Source organism: Nuphar pumila, chromosome 13 (assembly GCF_984573655.1).
Source record: "Nuphar pumila chromosome 13, dmNupPumi1.hap1.1, whole genome shotgun sequence".
NCBI lineage: Eukaryota > Viridiplantae > Streptophyta > Magnoliopsida > Nymphaeales > Nymphaeaceae > Nuphar > Nuphar pumila.
In genome coordinates, this window is record NC_143261.1 from 15,288,472 (window position 1) to 15,305,324 (window position 16,853).

At 41.2% G+C, this 16,853-nt stretch overlaps 1 protein-coding gene across 1 annotated transcript; it reads right to left on the bottom strand.

Annotated features, from left to right (window-relative positions):
• Window positions 1-10,683: 10,683 nt before the first annotated feature.
• On the bottom strand, window positions 10,684-13,629 carry LOC149817878 (flavanone 3-dioxygenase F3H2-like). The gene is made up of 2 exons (XM_089984959.1): window positions 12,799-13,629; window positions 10,684-11,125 (listed from the first exon to the last, which is right to left on the bottom strand). The coding sequence occupies exons 1-2, from the start codon at window positions 13,627-13,629 to the stop codon at window positions 10,820-10,822; spliced, it is 1,137 nt and encodes a 378-aa protein (XP_089841085.1). The 3' UTR covers window positions 10,684-10,819.
• Between the last annotated feature and the right edge of the window lie 3,224 nt (window positions 13,630-16,853).

The following is a 16,853-nucleotide window of genomic DNA, read 5'->3' on the forward strand; positions in this document are numbered from 1 at the left end:
CTGCTCTCTTGCTTCTTTATTTGCCTCTTCTCCTCTTTGAAATAAGGTAAGATTTGCAGTTTTTGCATTGTTGGTTTGTTGGGTGAGTCCTTTTGGTGCTTACTGTTGTATAATCAGATTTTATCTTGACTATCACACAACCTTTCTTAGAATATCATCTCTCTCTCTCTCTCTCTCTCTCACACACAGACACACACACACACCTTCATCTTCTTCAATCCTGCAATATGTGATAAAGATTAAAGATGGATTTTGGTGTATGGGTGCGTGCTTGCTGTGTGTGTGCTGAGAGATTTTAGGGCTTATTTTTACCTTCAAGCAGAAGATTGTAACTACGTGCAACCACCCACGAGTGGGATGGTATCGTACCTTTCAGATGATGATACCAGAATTCTATAATTTCGACCACTTGAACTGATTACTGCTTATGCTAGTCAGAATTCAGGGCAGTTGTGGATTTTTTTTGGGTGTCTCCAATGGTTTTCGAACAAATTCTTAGAACCCCATATCTGAGGATTAATCGGTTCTTTGATATAGGAGAAAATCAATCAACTCCACTTGGTTTATTGTGTGGACGTGGGACTATATGATGCTTTATGGACTAATCCATGTTTGAATTTCTGATACCTATCACCAACTATCACCTTTGATCCTTGCTCTTTATTCTTCTTGAGTTTGAGGATCAGCGATTTGTCGATGACGATTTGTGGTGAGTGCCTTCAGCTGGATAGCGATTTGTGGTTATCGCTGAATAGCGATTTGTGATAAGAAGCTTCAGGCACATCGTAAGTTGTGCAAGACGTTTAGTCTTTCACATTTAATGCGGGTCTCATCCTCTATATAAGGGATGGATGAGAGAGAAATCAGTGTCTATAGCATAGCAGAGCAAAAAGCAAAAGAAAGGGAAAACCTCTTTTAGGACACTAAAAGGGTGTGGAGAGAACAAAGCAAGAAGTATTGTTGCACATATTTCAGGACAACTTCGTGGAGCTGGTTCTTCAGATCATTTGTTCTTTGTTCTTTGTTCTTTGTTCTTTGTTCTTCAGTGAGGTATATCCTCTTTTGTTCATTTTGTTACACCTTAGTGTGTTTGTAAGGCTTATGCCTTTTGGCCACTTTGTAATCTTTGTTTGAAGATAGTGGAAGGTGTTGACCTATCGGTCGCTGTGGACGTACCTCATCTTGAGGGAACCACGTAAATCGTTGTGTGCTGTTTTGTTTCCGCTGTTGGTTTGGTTTTATTTCTTCCACTGTCATTGCTTTATTGTTTTCATCGATTTACGCTGGGGGGGGGACCCGGTACGTCCATTTTAACCCCATCATCTGGTATCAGAGCTTTGGTTTCCAGTGTCAGTTCGTCATATATTTGTGTGTGAGTCATGGAGAATAATGTCGGGCGTATAATCAGTTTGAATGGCACAAACTGGATGATATGGAAAACTAAAATGCAAGACCTCTTAGTTTGTAAAGATTTGGATGGACTTATTGAGGGTGTCAGCGGCAAACCAGAAGAGATGAAAGACGGTGAATGGAGAAAGCTAGACCGAAAGACAGTCGATTTCATTCGGCAGTAGATAGATGACAGTGTCTTTCATCATGTATCCACATGAACTTTGGTGCATGATCTTTGGACCAAACTAGAAAGCCTTTACGACAGAAAAATGGTAGTGAATAAGGCATTTCTATTTTGAAAGCTTGTGAACCTCAAGTATAAAGAGGGCGGCTCTATTGCAGAGCATTTGAATGAGATCAAAAGCATTGTGAATCAATTGACCACAATGAAAATCACTTTTGATGATGAGTTGCAAGCTTTGCTGCTCCTTAGTTCCCTTCCTCAGAGTTGGGAAACCTTAGTGGTCGCAGTCAGTAACTCTGCACCTGATAGAACGGTAACGTTGACCTATGTTACCAGTAGTCTGTTGAATGAAGAGACCAGGAGAAAGTCATCAGGTCCTTCTACTTCCGAGACACTTGTAATTGAAAACCGGGGGAGAAGTAGAAGTAAGAGCAATACTCCGCACTACAATGGCAAATCCAAAGGCCACTCACACTTGAGCTCAAAGAAAGACGTCAAGTGTTATTATTGCCACAAAAAGGGCATATGAAGTGGAAGTGCAGGAAGTTGAAGTTCAAGGAGCAAAGCAAAGAGAAAAGCTAAAAAGAAAAGCAGAGTGCCATAACCGCAGTCACAGATGGAGAGCTCATGGTTATCTGTGATGGCACTAGCATCAATCTGATCGGTCAAGAGACTGATTGGGTTATTGACTCTTGAGCTTTTTTTCATGTTACCTCACGGGCTGATTTCTTCACTTCCTACTTGCAAGGTAATTTCAGAAATGTCTGAATGGGAAATGAAGATGTGTCAAAGATTGTTGGCATAGGCGACATTTGCTTGGAAACAAACGTTGGCTGCAAATTATTGTTGAAAGATGTGAGGCATGTATCAGACATCCGACTGAATTTGATCTCTGTCGGAAAGTTGGATGATGAGGGCTACAATAACACCTTCAGTGATGGAAGGTGGAAGTTAACCAAGGGTTCATTGGTGGTAGCAAGAAGAACAAAGGGATGTTCCATTTACACTTTGCAAGCGAAGATCAACAAGAGTGTTGTGAATGCTATCGAGATTGACTCGTCTATAAAATTATGGCATAAAAGGCTCGAACATATGAGTGAGAAGGGGCTGGAAGTCTTGGTCAAGAAAGGGCTTCTAGCAGGGGCTGAAGGTATATATTTGGAACCTTGTGTTCATTATTTCCATGGTAAACAGAACAAAGTTTCTTTTCATAGAAGCGTTTCATCTAGAAAATCTCCTGTTTTAGATCTTGTACATTCTGATGTATGCGGACCTTTGAAGGTCAAGACACTTGGTGGTGCATTGTACTTTGTGACTTTCATTGATGATCACTCTATGAAAGTTTGGGCTTATACACTGAGAAGTAAAGACCAAGTTCTAGATGTATTCAAGTATTTTCAGGCCACGATTGAAAGAGAAACTGGCAGGCAGTTGAAGTGTGTTCGCTCGAATAATGGTGGCAAATACATTAGGCCATTTGATCAGTATTACACCAATCATGGCATCAAGCATGAAAGAATTGTAAGGATGACACATCAACAGAATGAGGTTGTTGAGAGAATGAATCGCACCATTCTTAAGAGAGTCAAATGTTTGTTGTCACACTCTAAATTGTCAAGATCTTTCTGGGGTGAAGCAATGAGGACAACAGTTAATCTTATCAACTTGTCTCTTTCTATTCCCCTGAAGGGAGATGTTCCAGAGAAAGTTTGGACATGGAAAGAACCTTCCTATGGACACTTAAGAGTGTTCGGCTACAGAGCTTTTGTTCTTGTTCCAAAGGAAGAGAGGTTCAAGCTTAATTCAAAGGCCAAACAATGCATATTTCTTGGCTATGGACATGAAGAATTTGGCTACAGACTCTATGACCCTATTGATAAGAAGGTGGTCAGAAGTCGAGATGTTGTCTTCTTGGAAGATCAGATCATTGAAGACATTGATAAGTCTGAGCAATCTGAGTCCAGTAAAGATGATCTTGTTGACTTAGATCCCCTTGATGCACCGACTATTCAGAATTTCGTGGAGGAGATGCCACCTCCTCACAATGATACAGAGGAAGGATATGATGAGACAAAAATTGAGGGGGATCGTCTTTCTCTAAGAGAACCTTTACATTGCAAGCACTGAACGATCAGACGACCCTGCTGATCTCGGGCAATCCGTTGTCATTGCATTTATCGCAGGTCTCCCTCTTTTTTCTTCTTGCGAGAACCGTTTCTCCTATTCGAACAAGGGAGAGCCAACACCCCAAGAGTCACTTCCTCAGACTCCGATAAGGAGGTCTACCACAGAGAAACAATCATCTAGGAAATACTCATCAAATGAGTATGTGATGATTATAGATCACGGTGAGCCGAAAACTTTTGAAGAAGTTTTGGAGGACGAAAATCAAACTGAGTGGCTTAAGACAATGAAAGAGGAAATAAATTCATTGTATGAGAATCACACCTTTGATCTGGTAAAGACATCTAAAAGAAAGAAGGTGTTGAAGAACAAGTGAGTCTTTAGGCAAAAGACTGATGGGAACGACTCAACCCAGATTCAAGGCACGACTTATCATGAATGGTTTTGCTCAGAAAAAGGGAGTTGACTTTGATGAGATATTCTCACCAGTTGTGAAGATATTCTCTATTCAAGCTGTGCTAGGTATAGCTGCACGCATAAACTTAGAAGTTGAGCAGCTTGATATGAAGACTGTATTTTTGCATCTTGACTTGAAAGAAGAAATTTATATGGAGCAACCTGAGGGCTTCATTAACAAGAGCAAATAACACCTAGTTTGCAAGCTGAAAAAGAGCTTGTATGGATTGAAACATGCACCAAGGCAGTGGTACAAGAAATCTGATTCTTTCATGACTGAGCATGGATATTCAAGAACCTCCACAGACCATTGTGTGTTTGTGAAAAAAATTTCCGATGGTAATTTCACTATTCTCTTGCTTTATGTGGATGATATGCTGATTGTGGGCGAAGACATCAGCAGGATAATCAAGCTAAAGTTGGAGCTGGGTGAGACCTTTGCCATGAAGGATTTAGGTACAACAAAACAGATTCTTGGGATGAAAATCATTCGTGACAGTTCACATGGGTTGATCTGGTTATCTCAAGAGAAGTATATCAGAAAGGTTCTTGAGAGGTTCAACATGGACAAAGCAAAGCATGTTAATTGTCCACTTGCAGGTCATTTCAAACTTAGCTCAAGTCAATGTCCTGCAAATGATGAAGAAAAAATCGAGATGCAAAAAATTGCATATGCTTTGACTGTAAGTTCATTAATGTATGCTATGGTCTGTACTCGACCAGACATAGCTCATGCTGTTGAAGTTGTTAGTTGATTTCAGTCAAATCAATGGAAGGAACTCTGGGCAGTAGTGAAATAGATTCTGAGGTATCTTCAGGGAACTTCGAAGTTGAGCCTGTGTTTTGGAAAGGGTGAACATATTCTTGATGGGTTCACAGATTCTGATATGGTTGGTGATGTAGACAGTAGAAAGTCTACTTCTGGGTATTTGATTACTTTTGCAGAGAGAGCAGTCGCATGGCAGTCAAAATTACAGAAATGTGTAGTTCTCTCCACTACAGAAGTTGAGTTCATCACCATTACAGAAGCCAGTAAGGAATTGTTGTGGATGAAGAAAATCTTGCAAGAGTTGGGCTTGAAGCAAGAAGAGTATGTTCTTCATTGTGATAGCCAGAGTGTGATTCACTTGAGTAAGAATTCCTCGCTTCATTAAAGATCAAAATATATCGATGTTCGATACCACTGGATTCGAGATGAGTTGAATAAAAAATTACTGCAACTGGAGAAAGTGCATACTGATGACAATACATCAGATATGTTGACCAAGTCATTGCCCAAGGACAAGCATGAGAAGTGTCGATTCCTAACAGGAATGAAAGAAGCTTCCACATAAGTCGGGAAGGGGGAGAATTGTTGGGTTTTCCTCTTTTGTGGGATCCATTGGTTAGATGCACATTCAGTATCTCAGCAGAATACCAAGCACGATGCTTGATCTTCTTGATGAAATTTTTTGTATTCGCTGGATAGCGATTTGTAGAAGTCCTCTCAGATGAATGATGATTCAACTGTTCAAAGTTTGAGGATCAACGATTTGTCGATGACGATTTGTGGTGAGTGCCTTCAGCTGCATAGCGATTTGTGGTTATCGCTGGATAGCGATTTGTGGTTATCGCTGGATAGCGATTTATGGTTATCGCTGGATAGCGATTTATGGTTATCGCTGGATAGCGATTTGTGATAAGGTGCTTCAGGCACATCGTAAGTTGTGTAAGATGTTTAGTCTTCCACATTTAATGTGGGTCTCATCCTTTATATAAGGGATGGATGAGAGAGAAATCAGTGTGTGTGTAGCGCAGTAGAGCAAAAAGTAGAAGAGAGAGAAAAACACTTTTAGGGCACCGAAAGGGTGTTGAGAGAACAAAGCAAGAAGTGCTGCTGCACTTCTTTTAGGACAACTTCGTGGAGCTGGTTCTTCAAATCATTCGTTCTTTGTTCTTAAGTGAGGTATATCCTCTTTTGTTCATTTTGTTACACCTTAGTGTATTTGTAAGGCTTATGCCTTTTAGCCACTATGTAATCTTTGTTTAAAGATAGTGAAAGGTGTTGACCTATCGGTCGCCGTGGACGTACCTCATCTTGAAGTAACCACGTAAATTGTTGTGTGTTGTTTTGTTTCCGCTGTTGGTTTGGTTTTAGTTCTTCCACTGTCATTGCTTTATTGTTTCCATCGATTCACACTAGGGGGGGGGGACCCGGTACGTCCGTTTTAACCCTATCATAATTTTCTCAAAGGGTCTGTAGTTGCGATGAATCATCCTATTGAGTGCTTAAGAGCACTAAGGAGCAAAATAGTTGTTAAAAGAACCAGGTGAGATGCTTGGGTCTTGAAGCTACATACAAGTTGTCTAAGGACAACTGATCTTTTAGATTGTGATTTGGACCTACCTAGTTGGGCTCACCACTATCTATCCATGCTCGGGTGCAATTTCTCCAGGTTATATATATATATATATATATATATATATATATATATATATATATATATATATATATATATATATATATATATATATATATGTTGGCTACTAATAAAGGTACAGAACTAATGAGTAGAAATCACTTTTTTCTTCAAAATTTTCTGACTTTCTGTAGATCAAATGTTACGGATGTGATCTACATGGTTTGTTTAGTAGAAAACTTGTTTTGAATCATGTGATTATGACAAGTGATTAGGTTTTTAAAGGGGTCAAAAAATCAATGGCCCACAATGTACCAACAATTCATAACTTTAAAGATCACATTTTTACATCAGAAAAGCACGATCCAAGGCTTAATCCTTAGTAAACAAACCATGTTGAACACATTTATGTGGTTAGATTGTTTCAACCAAGATTTGCCCTACTATTTTATCGATGACTTTTTTTTTATATAACTCAAAGAAACCGCACCTGGCTCGCGCTCTGGCTCAGCCTACCATACCTATGGTCATCATGCCGGCAACTTAAAACTTTGAGGCTGTGGCTATTGGATTTTAGTGATTGTTGAATCCATGGCCGCGAGATGGGCAATTAAATATCAGGGTCTTAAATGTGATGGCCGGATTGTTAAGTGGCCTTTTATGTTGACAACCACTATTGAGAGCGAGTGACCAGTAATTTGGACATAATGATAATTTACAAAAAGCCACGTAACTTTTTATGTATTTATGGATTAGTAACATTACCACTAGGGATGCACAACCAACCGAGCCGGCTCGAAGCTCGTCTGTGCTTTAAATGAGCCGAGCTTGAACATGATTCTAAGGCTCAAACGAGCAAACAAGCCGAGCTCGATAAAGCTTGGTAAGCTCGATAAGGCTCAAATACAGTATATATATATATATATATATATATATATATATATATATATATATATATAAAATTCTATTCAACAAGTTAATTATTGTTAGTGTAATGGGTAGGCCGTTGGAAACGAGATGAGCAGCTTGCCTTCTTGGCTTAGAAATTTAGCTTGGTGAACTGAGCTATAAGCCGTCTTGTTCATCTCAGATTGTATTCGATCATTTTACATACTATATATTTATATATTATATATTTTATGCTTATATTATATATATTATATATTTAATATGCATATTATATATGTATTATACATGTATTTTATATTATCAAGCTTTAAAAAAATACTTAAAAGACAATTCTTTTAGAAAATTAATGAGACAGCTCGTAAAGGTCAGCTCGAGCTTATGAGCTGAGCCCGAGCAGGGGTGTACCCTTAACAAGTCAAGCCGAACAGCCCAAACTCAGCTCGATCATTCGGCTTGTTTACCAGCTCTAACTTCATAGATATACAGACATTCAGATCAATCCAACTCCCTTTCGAACGAGGTATCTTAGATCCGACTACCTCTGACCCATTAATTTATATATCCCTAGTTATGCTACATGCCTGGTACCAATGTTATAAAATCTGGGTTGGATCTTCTGAGTTTGGCTGATCCGATCCAATGCCTCAACATGTCTGATAGAATTCATTTACCTTAAATATCAGTCCTGCTACGTTTTAGGAGTTAAAAGGAAAAGATATGCTTGTGATGGTTATGGACAATGTTGTCAGTATCGGGCAGAAAATTGACACAACACTAACCTGAATCGGCTATTTTTTAATAAGTGTAAAAAAATACTTAAAAAAAATATTAATATTCTTTAATGGTTTTAACATGTGTATTGACATGAAATATCTTTTGATTATTTTTTAGCCGATTCAGAACGATTCACTTGAGAATCCGGACTGATTCACCTGAATCGTTGGCCAAACTATTCAGGGCCGATACCGATACTGACAACATTGATTGTGGATAATTTAACCATTTGGGGACTTAAAGAGTAGACTATGATCACTCTCTTAAAAATAAAAATTAAAAAGAAAATGAAACATCAAAAATTTGAAGTTTTCTATCTTACAGATTTGGACTTTGAAAACATAAACTATCCTATGAGGGTTTCCAATATCGTAAAACACCCAAGGAGAAAAACAAGAATTAAACACCTTTTATTTTAATTAACGGCTCCATTCAAAAAGATTTTTAATTTAGGTTTCTACATATGCACGTGGAAAACTATTTTTTATTTTTTCTGCATATTTTATCATGATTTTTTATTTTATCAAATTTAAATTATAAAGTTTTTTTTTAAAAGAAAGAAGTGAATATCATCCATGACTGCATTGCTGCCAAGGTAAAACCCTCATTTTATAGCTGAACTATTCTGTTTTTCTTAATTTATAAAATTGGTTATTTTGTTTAAATCAACATATGTTCATATGATTTTTCAGCCTATTTATTAGGGGTCACTTACTATTTTATGATTATCAAATCTTTTGACACACTTTTCTATTTATATTAAGGGGCTTAAATGTTTGTTTTTAATATTTTCCTAGTTTGTGCCTTTAAGCTAAAAAAGCAAATTCAATCCTATGTTTCAGGTTTTCTCTTCATTCATTCCAAATTGAACCCCCAATAAAATTTTTTACTTGAATTAAATTTTACAAGAATTCCTGCTACAGTCTTGAGTTGTTCCAAATGATATCTTGCAGTGCAGCAAAAATTCTTGGTCTCTCTCAATTAAAAAATATAGTCTGAATTGGTGTAATTTCATAGCAGTATTAGCTCTAACAGTAGACTTAACTTATATTTTGCATATTCATTATTACTATGGGTAGTTCCTACAAAGGATGGGAGTAATGATGTATACAATACTTGAATTAGCGATGTAAATGCTACATAGTTTGTTATCCTTTCGGTCCAATCAGGATTGGGGACTGAACCCAACTCCAATCTGGCTAGAAACCCCTATTTTTTGGACAACATTTTGCCTGTAAACATAATCAGATCTACAGATACCGTGTAATACAGAAGATAAGCCTTGGAGACGGGTTCATATTTTTCAAACGGAGTAATTTACAAAATGCCACCTAACTTATTGACTATTTACAAAAAGCTGCCCCTCATATAGGGGTGTAACTGGGTTGGGTATACGCGACCCAACCCAATGTCCCAAACCGATTGTTCCTGACCTGAACCGATATTGGTGGACCCGTGGGTTTGGTTCAGGTTCAAAATTTAGACCCATAGTGAAAATGGGTCGGGTCAATTGGGCATTGTAAATGAAGACCTGCCTTCCATCTTAAGTTGTCATGACTTAACTCCTAGCTAAACCGTACCATTCTATAAGAAAAATGCAGCATGCTGTCCCAAAGGGGGCTGGCTGGGGATTCTAAGCTTACCAGTAATCACCCAATGTTACTTCCATCTCTGATCTCTGGATGCTCTTTCTAATTCCTTTCTTTTAGTTTTTTTATTAAATCTGTTAATGTCATTATTAATTATTCATTTTTACACAGTAAATCAGAATGCTACACCATGTTAGGAGGCATGCATGCGCGATTGTAGTGTCTTCCTGGACAACCACCAACCAAACCCTGGGATACGCGCCCATGGCATTAGGGATGAAGCTAAGGGGAGACCTACCCAGTGGGCAGGAGGGAATACCAAGGGTTTTACACTAGAAGATACTAGGGAAAAGATGACATTCTTAAGAAACATGGCGTTCCCCATGCATCATATAAGAAAAAACAAACATTAAACCAATCACCTTATGCATTGTATGCTTTTAGGGGGGTGTTTGTTGTACTCTACTCAAGGGAAGCTTAGTTCTTTTTAAAGGGTCAATTTGAAAAGTAAAGTGATTCTTTGCCCCGAGAGGTATGAACCCATTTTGAGAGGGAAAGCTGCATTTTTGCATTTATTATGTGGGTCCTAGGATATATTTTTCATAGACATGTTTGTTTCATCCTTTGCAGGAAATAAACCCTAATGAAAGAGATCCTCTTTCGTAAGAAAGGGCATGAAACAAACGCAACCTTAGATTTGCAGTTGAGCTTACTAGTTTGTGTTTATATTTGGAGCACTGCATGAAGATGGCTACGCTACCTGGCTGGGGATCATTGAATCAGCTTTTGGATACAAGAGCTATATCAATTATAGACATGTAAACAAGAAACTTCACCAGAGAAACTGTAAGAAATAAAAGAACCATCTGATCTGACACATTTTACTACAAACTTTGGAAATTAACAAAGTGGCACCACATTACGAAAAGAGAGTGAAATATATTACCGTTTCCGGCAGTAGTTATTAGTAATTTCCTATAAACTGCTCTGGCTTAGATAAGTATTTCTTCTATTTTTTTGGGCTTGGTGATGATGTCCATGGCCTGTGTCTGATCTTTCTCAAGTTTGGCAATTTTCTTGAGATTGGCAAGCTCGAGATCAAGGCTCATCTTCCTTCTGTACATCTCTGCAAAGGTGATCGGCTCCTCCATTATGGACTTCTCTCCCTCTTTCAGCTTCAATGGATACATGATTGCTTCCGGCGCCGGGTTCTGGAACGTAGCGATAGACAAGCGGCTGCGGTTCGAGTTCACGACTGCCTGGTGGTCGGCATTCAGGAACCTCCCATTGCTAAGATACTGCAATCAAACCCAACCTTGCTTAGGTTCTAAAACTAAGATACAGAAAATGAACTAGTGATCATCATGGACTAATCCACGAAGGACGTAGTGTGCTACCAGTATAGAGATGTCAGTTCGGCGGATCAGGTGCAATCTAATTGCACAATGTAGTGTGCCGCTGCACCTGATCGGCCCTCCGTCTTCCATTGGGCCCCCACAGCTGATCAGGTGCAATCACACTGCACATTGTAAATGTGATGCTGCACTTAAGCACCCACCATGTGATGTTGAGTCCTACAGCTGACGCGCTGCATGAAAAAGATGGAGGGTGGTGAGGTGCAGCAGCACATTATAAATGTGCAATCTGATTGCTCATGATCCAGCCTCCAGCTGACAGGCTGTACCCTAGAGATGAAGGGCAATCTAATTGATTCTTTTGAAAAAATTTCATTAAGATCATATTGAACTTGAAGAATGTAAATTTTCTAAAAGTATGATACTGTCAAGATGCAGAAATAAAAATGTGAAATGTTTAAAAAAGCCAATGAAATGAATTTTCCGTCATCTTGTCATGAATTTTAACTTCTAAGAGAGAGAGAGAGGTTGTGCCATGTGTTTTATTTTTTTATTTTTTTTCTTAGTTTTTTCGCTTTTTTTGCTTTCCCTCACTTCCCCCTCGCTTTCGAAACAATTCCTGGTTCGCTTTAAAGTTATTTCATGCTTTTCGCTTTCTAAAATTTTAAAAGTACCTCGCTTTCCGCTCTTGCTTCCTTAATTGGCAACTCTAGTCTAACCTAATTCAAATAAATTAAATTCCAATGTGGTTGCATTTTTTACATGTAAAAAACTTGTTTGTAATCTTATTTTATCGGATCCATGCTGCCACATTTATATTTTGAATCTGGATTCAACCTTAACTTACCGGATATGATTGACAGAGTTACATCAGCCTCAGTTTTCATGCACGATCGCCAGTGATACTTAAGCTGATTCCATCATGTGACAAAAAATCAAACCCATACCCACATCCAATTATAATCACATATGGTTTTGGCTTACCGAATGCAACTGAACGGAGTCAAGTTTGGTCAGATACAGGATAAAATCCGATTCATTAAAATCCCTACATCCATCCGACACTTGTAAGTGTAGCACAGATCATGTAATATGCCAATTATATGTTTCCTCTGTGTTTTGCCATCTCCAGCGCCCCTTGATGTCATCAACAGAAGCAGCTGTTGATCACCAGGATGGACGGTGGTTAGGCCAGAGCTTGGAGGAAATGTGTTTTATCACATCACTTGATCTGTTCTGTCTATAAATCCCAATGGACCTAAACATTTGTTCACTTGCATTTTGAAGCCCATGTCCAACTTCACGGATCCGATGCCACTGACATTGGGCGCCACTAATGGAGCGTTTAAAATATTAAAAACCCAGAAAAGCAAAAGGTAAACGATCAAACCAATCAAGGGCTTAACCGGACCCACTCAATTAAAAACCCACCTGGTTTCGATACCTAATCCTAATTATATTGCGTCAAGAAAATGAATCTTAAACCCGACCCATATAATAAGCCAAACGTCTCTCTCTCTCTCTCTCTCTTTATATATATATATATATATATATATATATATATATATATATATATATATAGAGAGAGAGAGAGAGAGAGAGAGAGAGAGGCTCACATGGCCATGGTCACCAATGTTGACGACGAAGGCGCCCTTGACGGGCTGGACAGTGATCCAGGTCTTTCCGCCGTCCCGGGTGGCCTGCAGCCCGCCAACCTCGTCCTGCAGCAGCAGCGTGATCGTCCCCGGGTCGGTGTGTCGCTTCAGCCCCAGCGTTAGGTCTGGCTGGGGGCAGGGCGGGTAATAGTTCACCACCACCTTCTGGTCCATGTCCAGGCACGCCTCCTTGAGTGCGTCCGGGTGCAGCCCCAGCGCCTCCGACAGCACCGCTAGCATGCGGCAGGCCAGCCCCATGAGCGCCTCGCTGTACCGCTCCGCCACCTCTGGCCACCCCTCGGGAACGTCCGGCCACCGCGAGTAGTCCCTCCCGGGCACCGGGTACGTGAAGAACGTGACGATCTCGCGCCAGTCCTGTACGGCCTCTCCCTGAAGGTGGCTGCTCACGACGAAGCCGCCGCGCTTCCCGCCGGACATGTCGAACCGGAGCTTCTCCTCCGGGGGGAGGCGGAAGAACCGGCCCGCCATCTCGGTCATGGCCGAGACGAGCGCCGGCTCGACCCCGTGGTCCACCACCTGGAACACCCCCCACTCCTCGCACGCCCTCACGATGGCGTCCCGGACGGCGGACCGGTCGTCCTGGTCCGAGTCGAGCCCGGCGAGCGAGATGACGGGCACGTCGGCGCTGAAGTCGTTGTATGCCACCTTGGGCCGCTCGTCCTCGTCGCGGATGAACGTCGGCCTGAGCGTCGTCTCGTCGTTAAGCGTCGGTAGGAACGGCCTCGGCTTCTCTGATGAGGGCCGTTCCTCCACTGCCACTGCGGGAGCCATTCTCTCTCTCTCTCTCTAACTTTCTCTAGTCACTCTTGGTTCACTCTAACACTGGCTGGATTGTTGGGGACGATGGTCACCGAGAGGGTTGTTCACCTAACCCAAGCGTGAGAGCTATGAACGGTGGAGGGTAGCTGAGGAGAGAGAAAGAAGTGAGAGAACATGGAAAGGGTCATGGTTTTTGTTAAAATAGCTAAGATGACCCTGGTGAGTGCACATTCGCTACGGCCGTGATTCCTCCGAGAGCTGATGTGACATCGACACCCATGACCAACTTTCGTAGGCTAAAAGGTGTATAAAATCACTAGTTGGCCTGCCCGGTGACTCGGACAAAAACTGTTTCGGATTTAAATTGTGACTCGGGCCAGTCAACTCGGAAAACTCAGAGCCCAAGTTTTTTGGGGGGCAATGAAGAGGCCTTGACGACACTAGATGGGTGGTCAGGATTTTATTCCTATGAGCATCAGTTGAGGACAAGGAGCATGGTGATTTTCTTGGGGCAAGGATTTCATTACTGTTGGGACATCGACTGTAAGTACGACATGCTTAGTCAGCGAAATTATGTTTTCGATCTCTAGGGTAGAGGTGTCAACAGGTTGGGATTGGTTCGGACTCAGGTGGAACCAAACCTGACCCCTATTTTTTGGGTATGGTATCAAGTTTGCACCTAGATCTAATTGGACTCACTATAAGAGAAACCATACCCAAACCTGATAAGAACTACATGAACTCGGATCAGGTATAAAATTTTACAAACTATATCCGGATCCATGTATTAATCGGACCTTCGGATCTAGACCCATCTTAATCGGGTCTTCTTATTTATCACCATACCCGGACCCTATAGGGTTTGGTACAGGTCGGGTCCGGTAAACTCGACCCATTGACACCCCTACTCCAAGGTGGTTTTGCATCATTGATGGAAAAAAAAAAAACTTAATAAGGATGAGCATTGGGTAAATTTTCAAAAAATGCAGGGGCTTTCAGTTTATCATGTTTGGATTGGTTTCCTACTTCTCCTTTTAAATGGCCTTTTGGTTTTTAAAAAAAAAAATTTAAATGGTCTTTTATTTTTACAAATAATGATATGCATGAGCTAGAAGCCCAAAATGTATGGGCTGGATACCCAACAAAGCCTATAATTTGGATTGGGTTAGTACTCTTCTTGTCAGAACAAAGTAACAAAAGCAAACCTAAATGGATTGAGTGGATCATTTCAGACCGAGTCACAGCCAAGTGAACCCGCGATCATTTCAGACCGAGTCACAGCCAAGTGGACTGAGTCGCCAAATTGGCCGGTCTAAACCGACCAGTTTTGCCAACTATGGTGACAATGACAATCACAGATTCAGCATGGTCGATTTGATAGGAAAATTTCGATGAAATACAAATTTTTTATCATAAATATTAGTGATTCTGTGGCCGTTGATTTTGAATCGGATCGATCTTTACTAAACAACCCACGTAATCTTAGTCTCAAATTTAATGGAAACTACTTGTAAGAATAAGATTTCAAAGTTGGTATGATAATGGGGGCTAGGTTAGAGGGTGACTCGGTTCGAGATAGCAGCTTGCTCGACTCATGATGACCGAGACGATTGGACTTGGAAAAATGTCCGTTAGAATGGCAATTTCGTATATTATGAAAAAGGCAGGGTGGGCTTGGATGGTTGGATGCTTGAAGGTTTACGTCTCTGTGACATTTTGAACGGTGGGTCGCTGCGCTGGTTGAGGTCGCTCGCACGTGGTTTCCTCCAACCTGATTTTGGATAAAAATAATGTTGAAAATTCAGTGTTTTTGCACCGGATGTCAAATCCCCCAAAAAAATTTGAGTGAAGGATTTGGCATCCGACCCTTGATCCACCGGGATGAGCGGTAGATATTGAACATCACTGTCAATGGTGATTTTGTATATCAGCTGATCTCATCTCCCCACTTCCCTCCTCCGTGCTCATCATTTGGTGTGGGACTTCACTTGTTCCTCAAATAAACCTCAGTTCTGATGGGACCAGTCATATTGAGCCGAGCTCTCCCATTGGTGGGACTCACTGATCCTGGAGAAATGCCACCTGACATGTCTAACATGCGTTTGTCCAGTGAAGCAAACACGATCTCATTCTTTCCTTTTTTTTTACAACAAAAGAACCTTCACCAAGAACCGGGTCACTAGCGGGCCCGCCTCCTGACAAGGTTAAGGACACGACCACCCCACCCAGCTTTACGTGCCCCAACTGTGTAAAAGCAACACAGCAGCCTCATGTGACAGTGGGGTTCGACCCTGGGCCTTCAGCTTAACACAAGACCCTGCTTACTGCATGGGATACCACCTCAGTGTTCTAAACAAAAATGACCTATATTAAGGCTTATGAAAACATCAAATTCAATAATTTACTAGTTGACTCTCATTAAATTAACCATGTTGAAGTCAGATTTAATTAAAACACATTGCAACGATGAGATCCCAAGATGGGTGTGACGATAATTGATTTTAAATATTTTTTTCATTTATTTAAAAAAACAACCAATTCAGGGTGAAGTGTATCAATTTTCTGCCGATATGATGTGTATCAACCGATACAGGCCAATATGCACCGATACTGATCACATTAGATTGGACCACCATTGGGTTGCCTGCATGGCCGGCCGGGTGGTTGTAAAGGTGTTGAGTTGAAGACCCCGGATCAAACCCCGCAAGTGCACAAGTGTGTCCATAGCTTTCAGAGGTGGATTACGAAAGGCAGGGTGGTCGTGAGGCCCCACAGGTTTTCCCTTGCTTGGTCAAGGGTTCCTCGTCATAAAAAAAAAATGTTAGGGTTGACTGGATCCCTTTCTAATGGTCAAGGTTGTTAAATGCGATGAGGCGAAGCGAGGCGTTGAGCCTGCGCTTCGCCTCTGAGGCGTACGCCTCAGGTACTGAGGCGTATGCCTCTCACAACTGGAATGGAAGTGAAGCGGTGGGAGGGGAGGCAGTAAGAGAAGGACCACCCGCCCAGCTGGTACGGAAGCGAGGGATATGCCGGTCGTCCGGTGGTCGGAGAAGACTGAGCAGCAGCTGCAGCACAGCAACTCCGGTGGTCGGTGGTCACAACTGGCCGGAGGTTGATGAGGGGCGCATCACAGCAACGCCTCAGTACCTTGAGCGTGCGCCTCGCCTCTGAGGCGTACGCCTCTCACAACACTGCTGATGGTCACGCCCTTGGATGGTGTCCTTCCATATCACCCA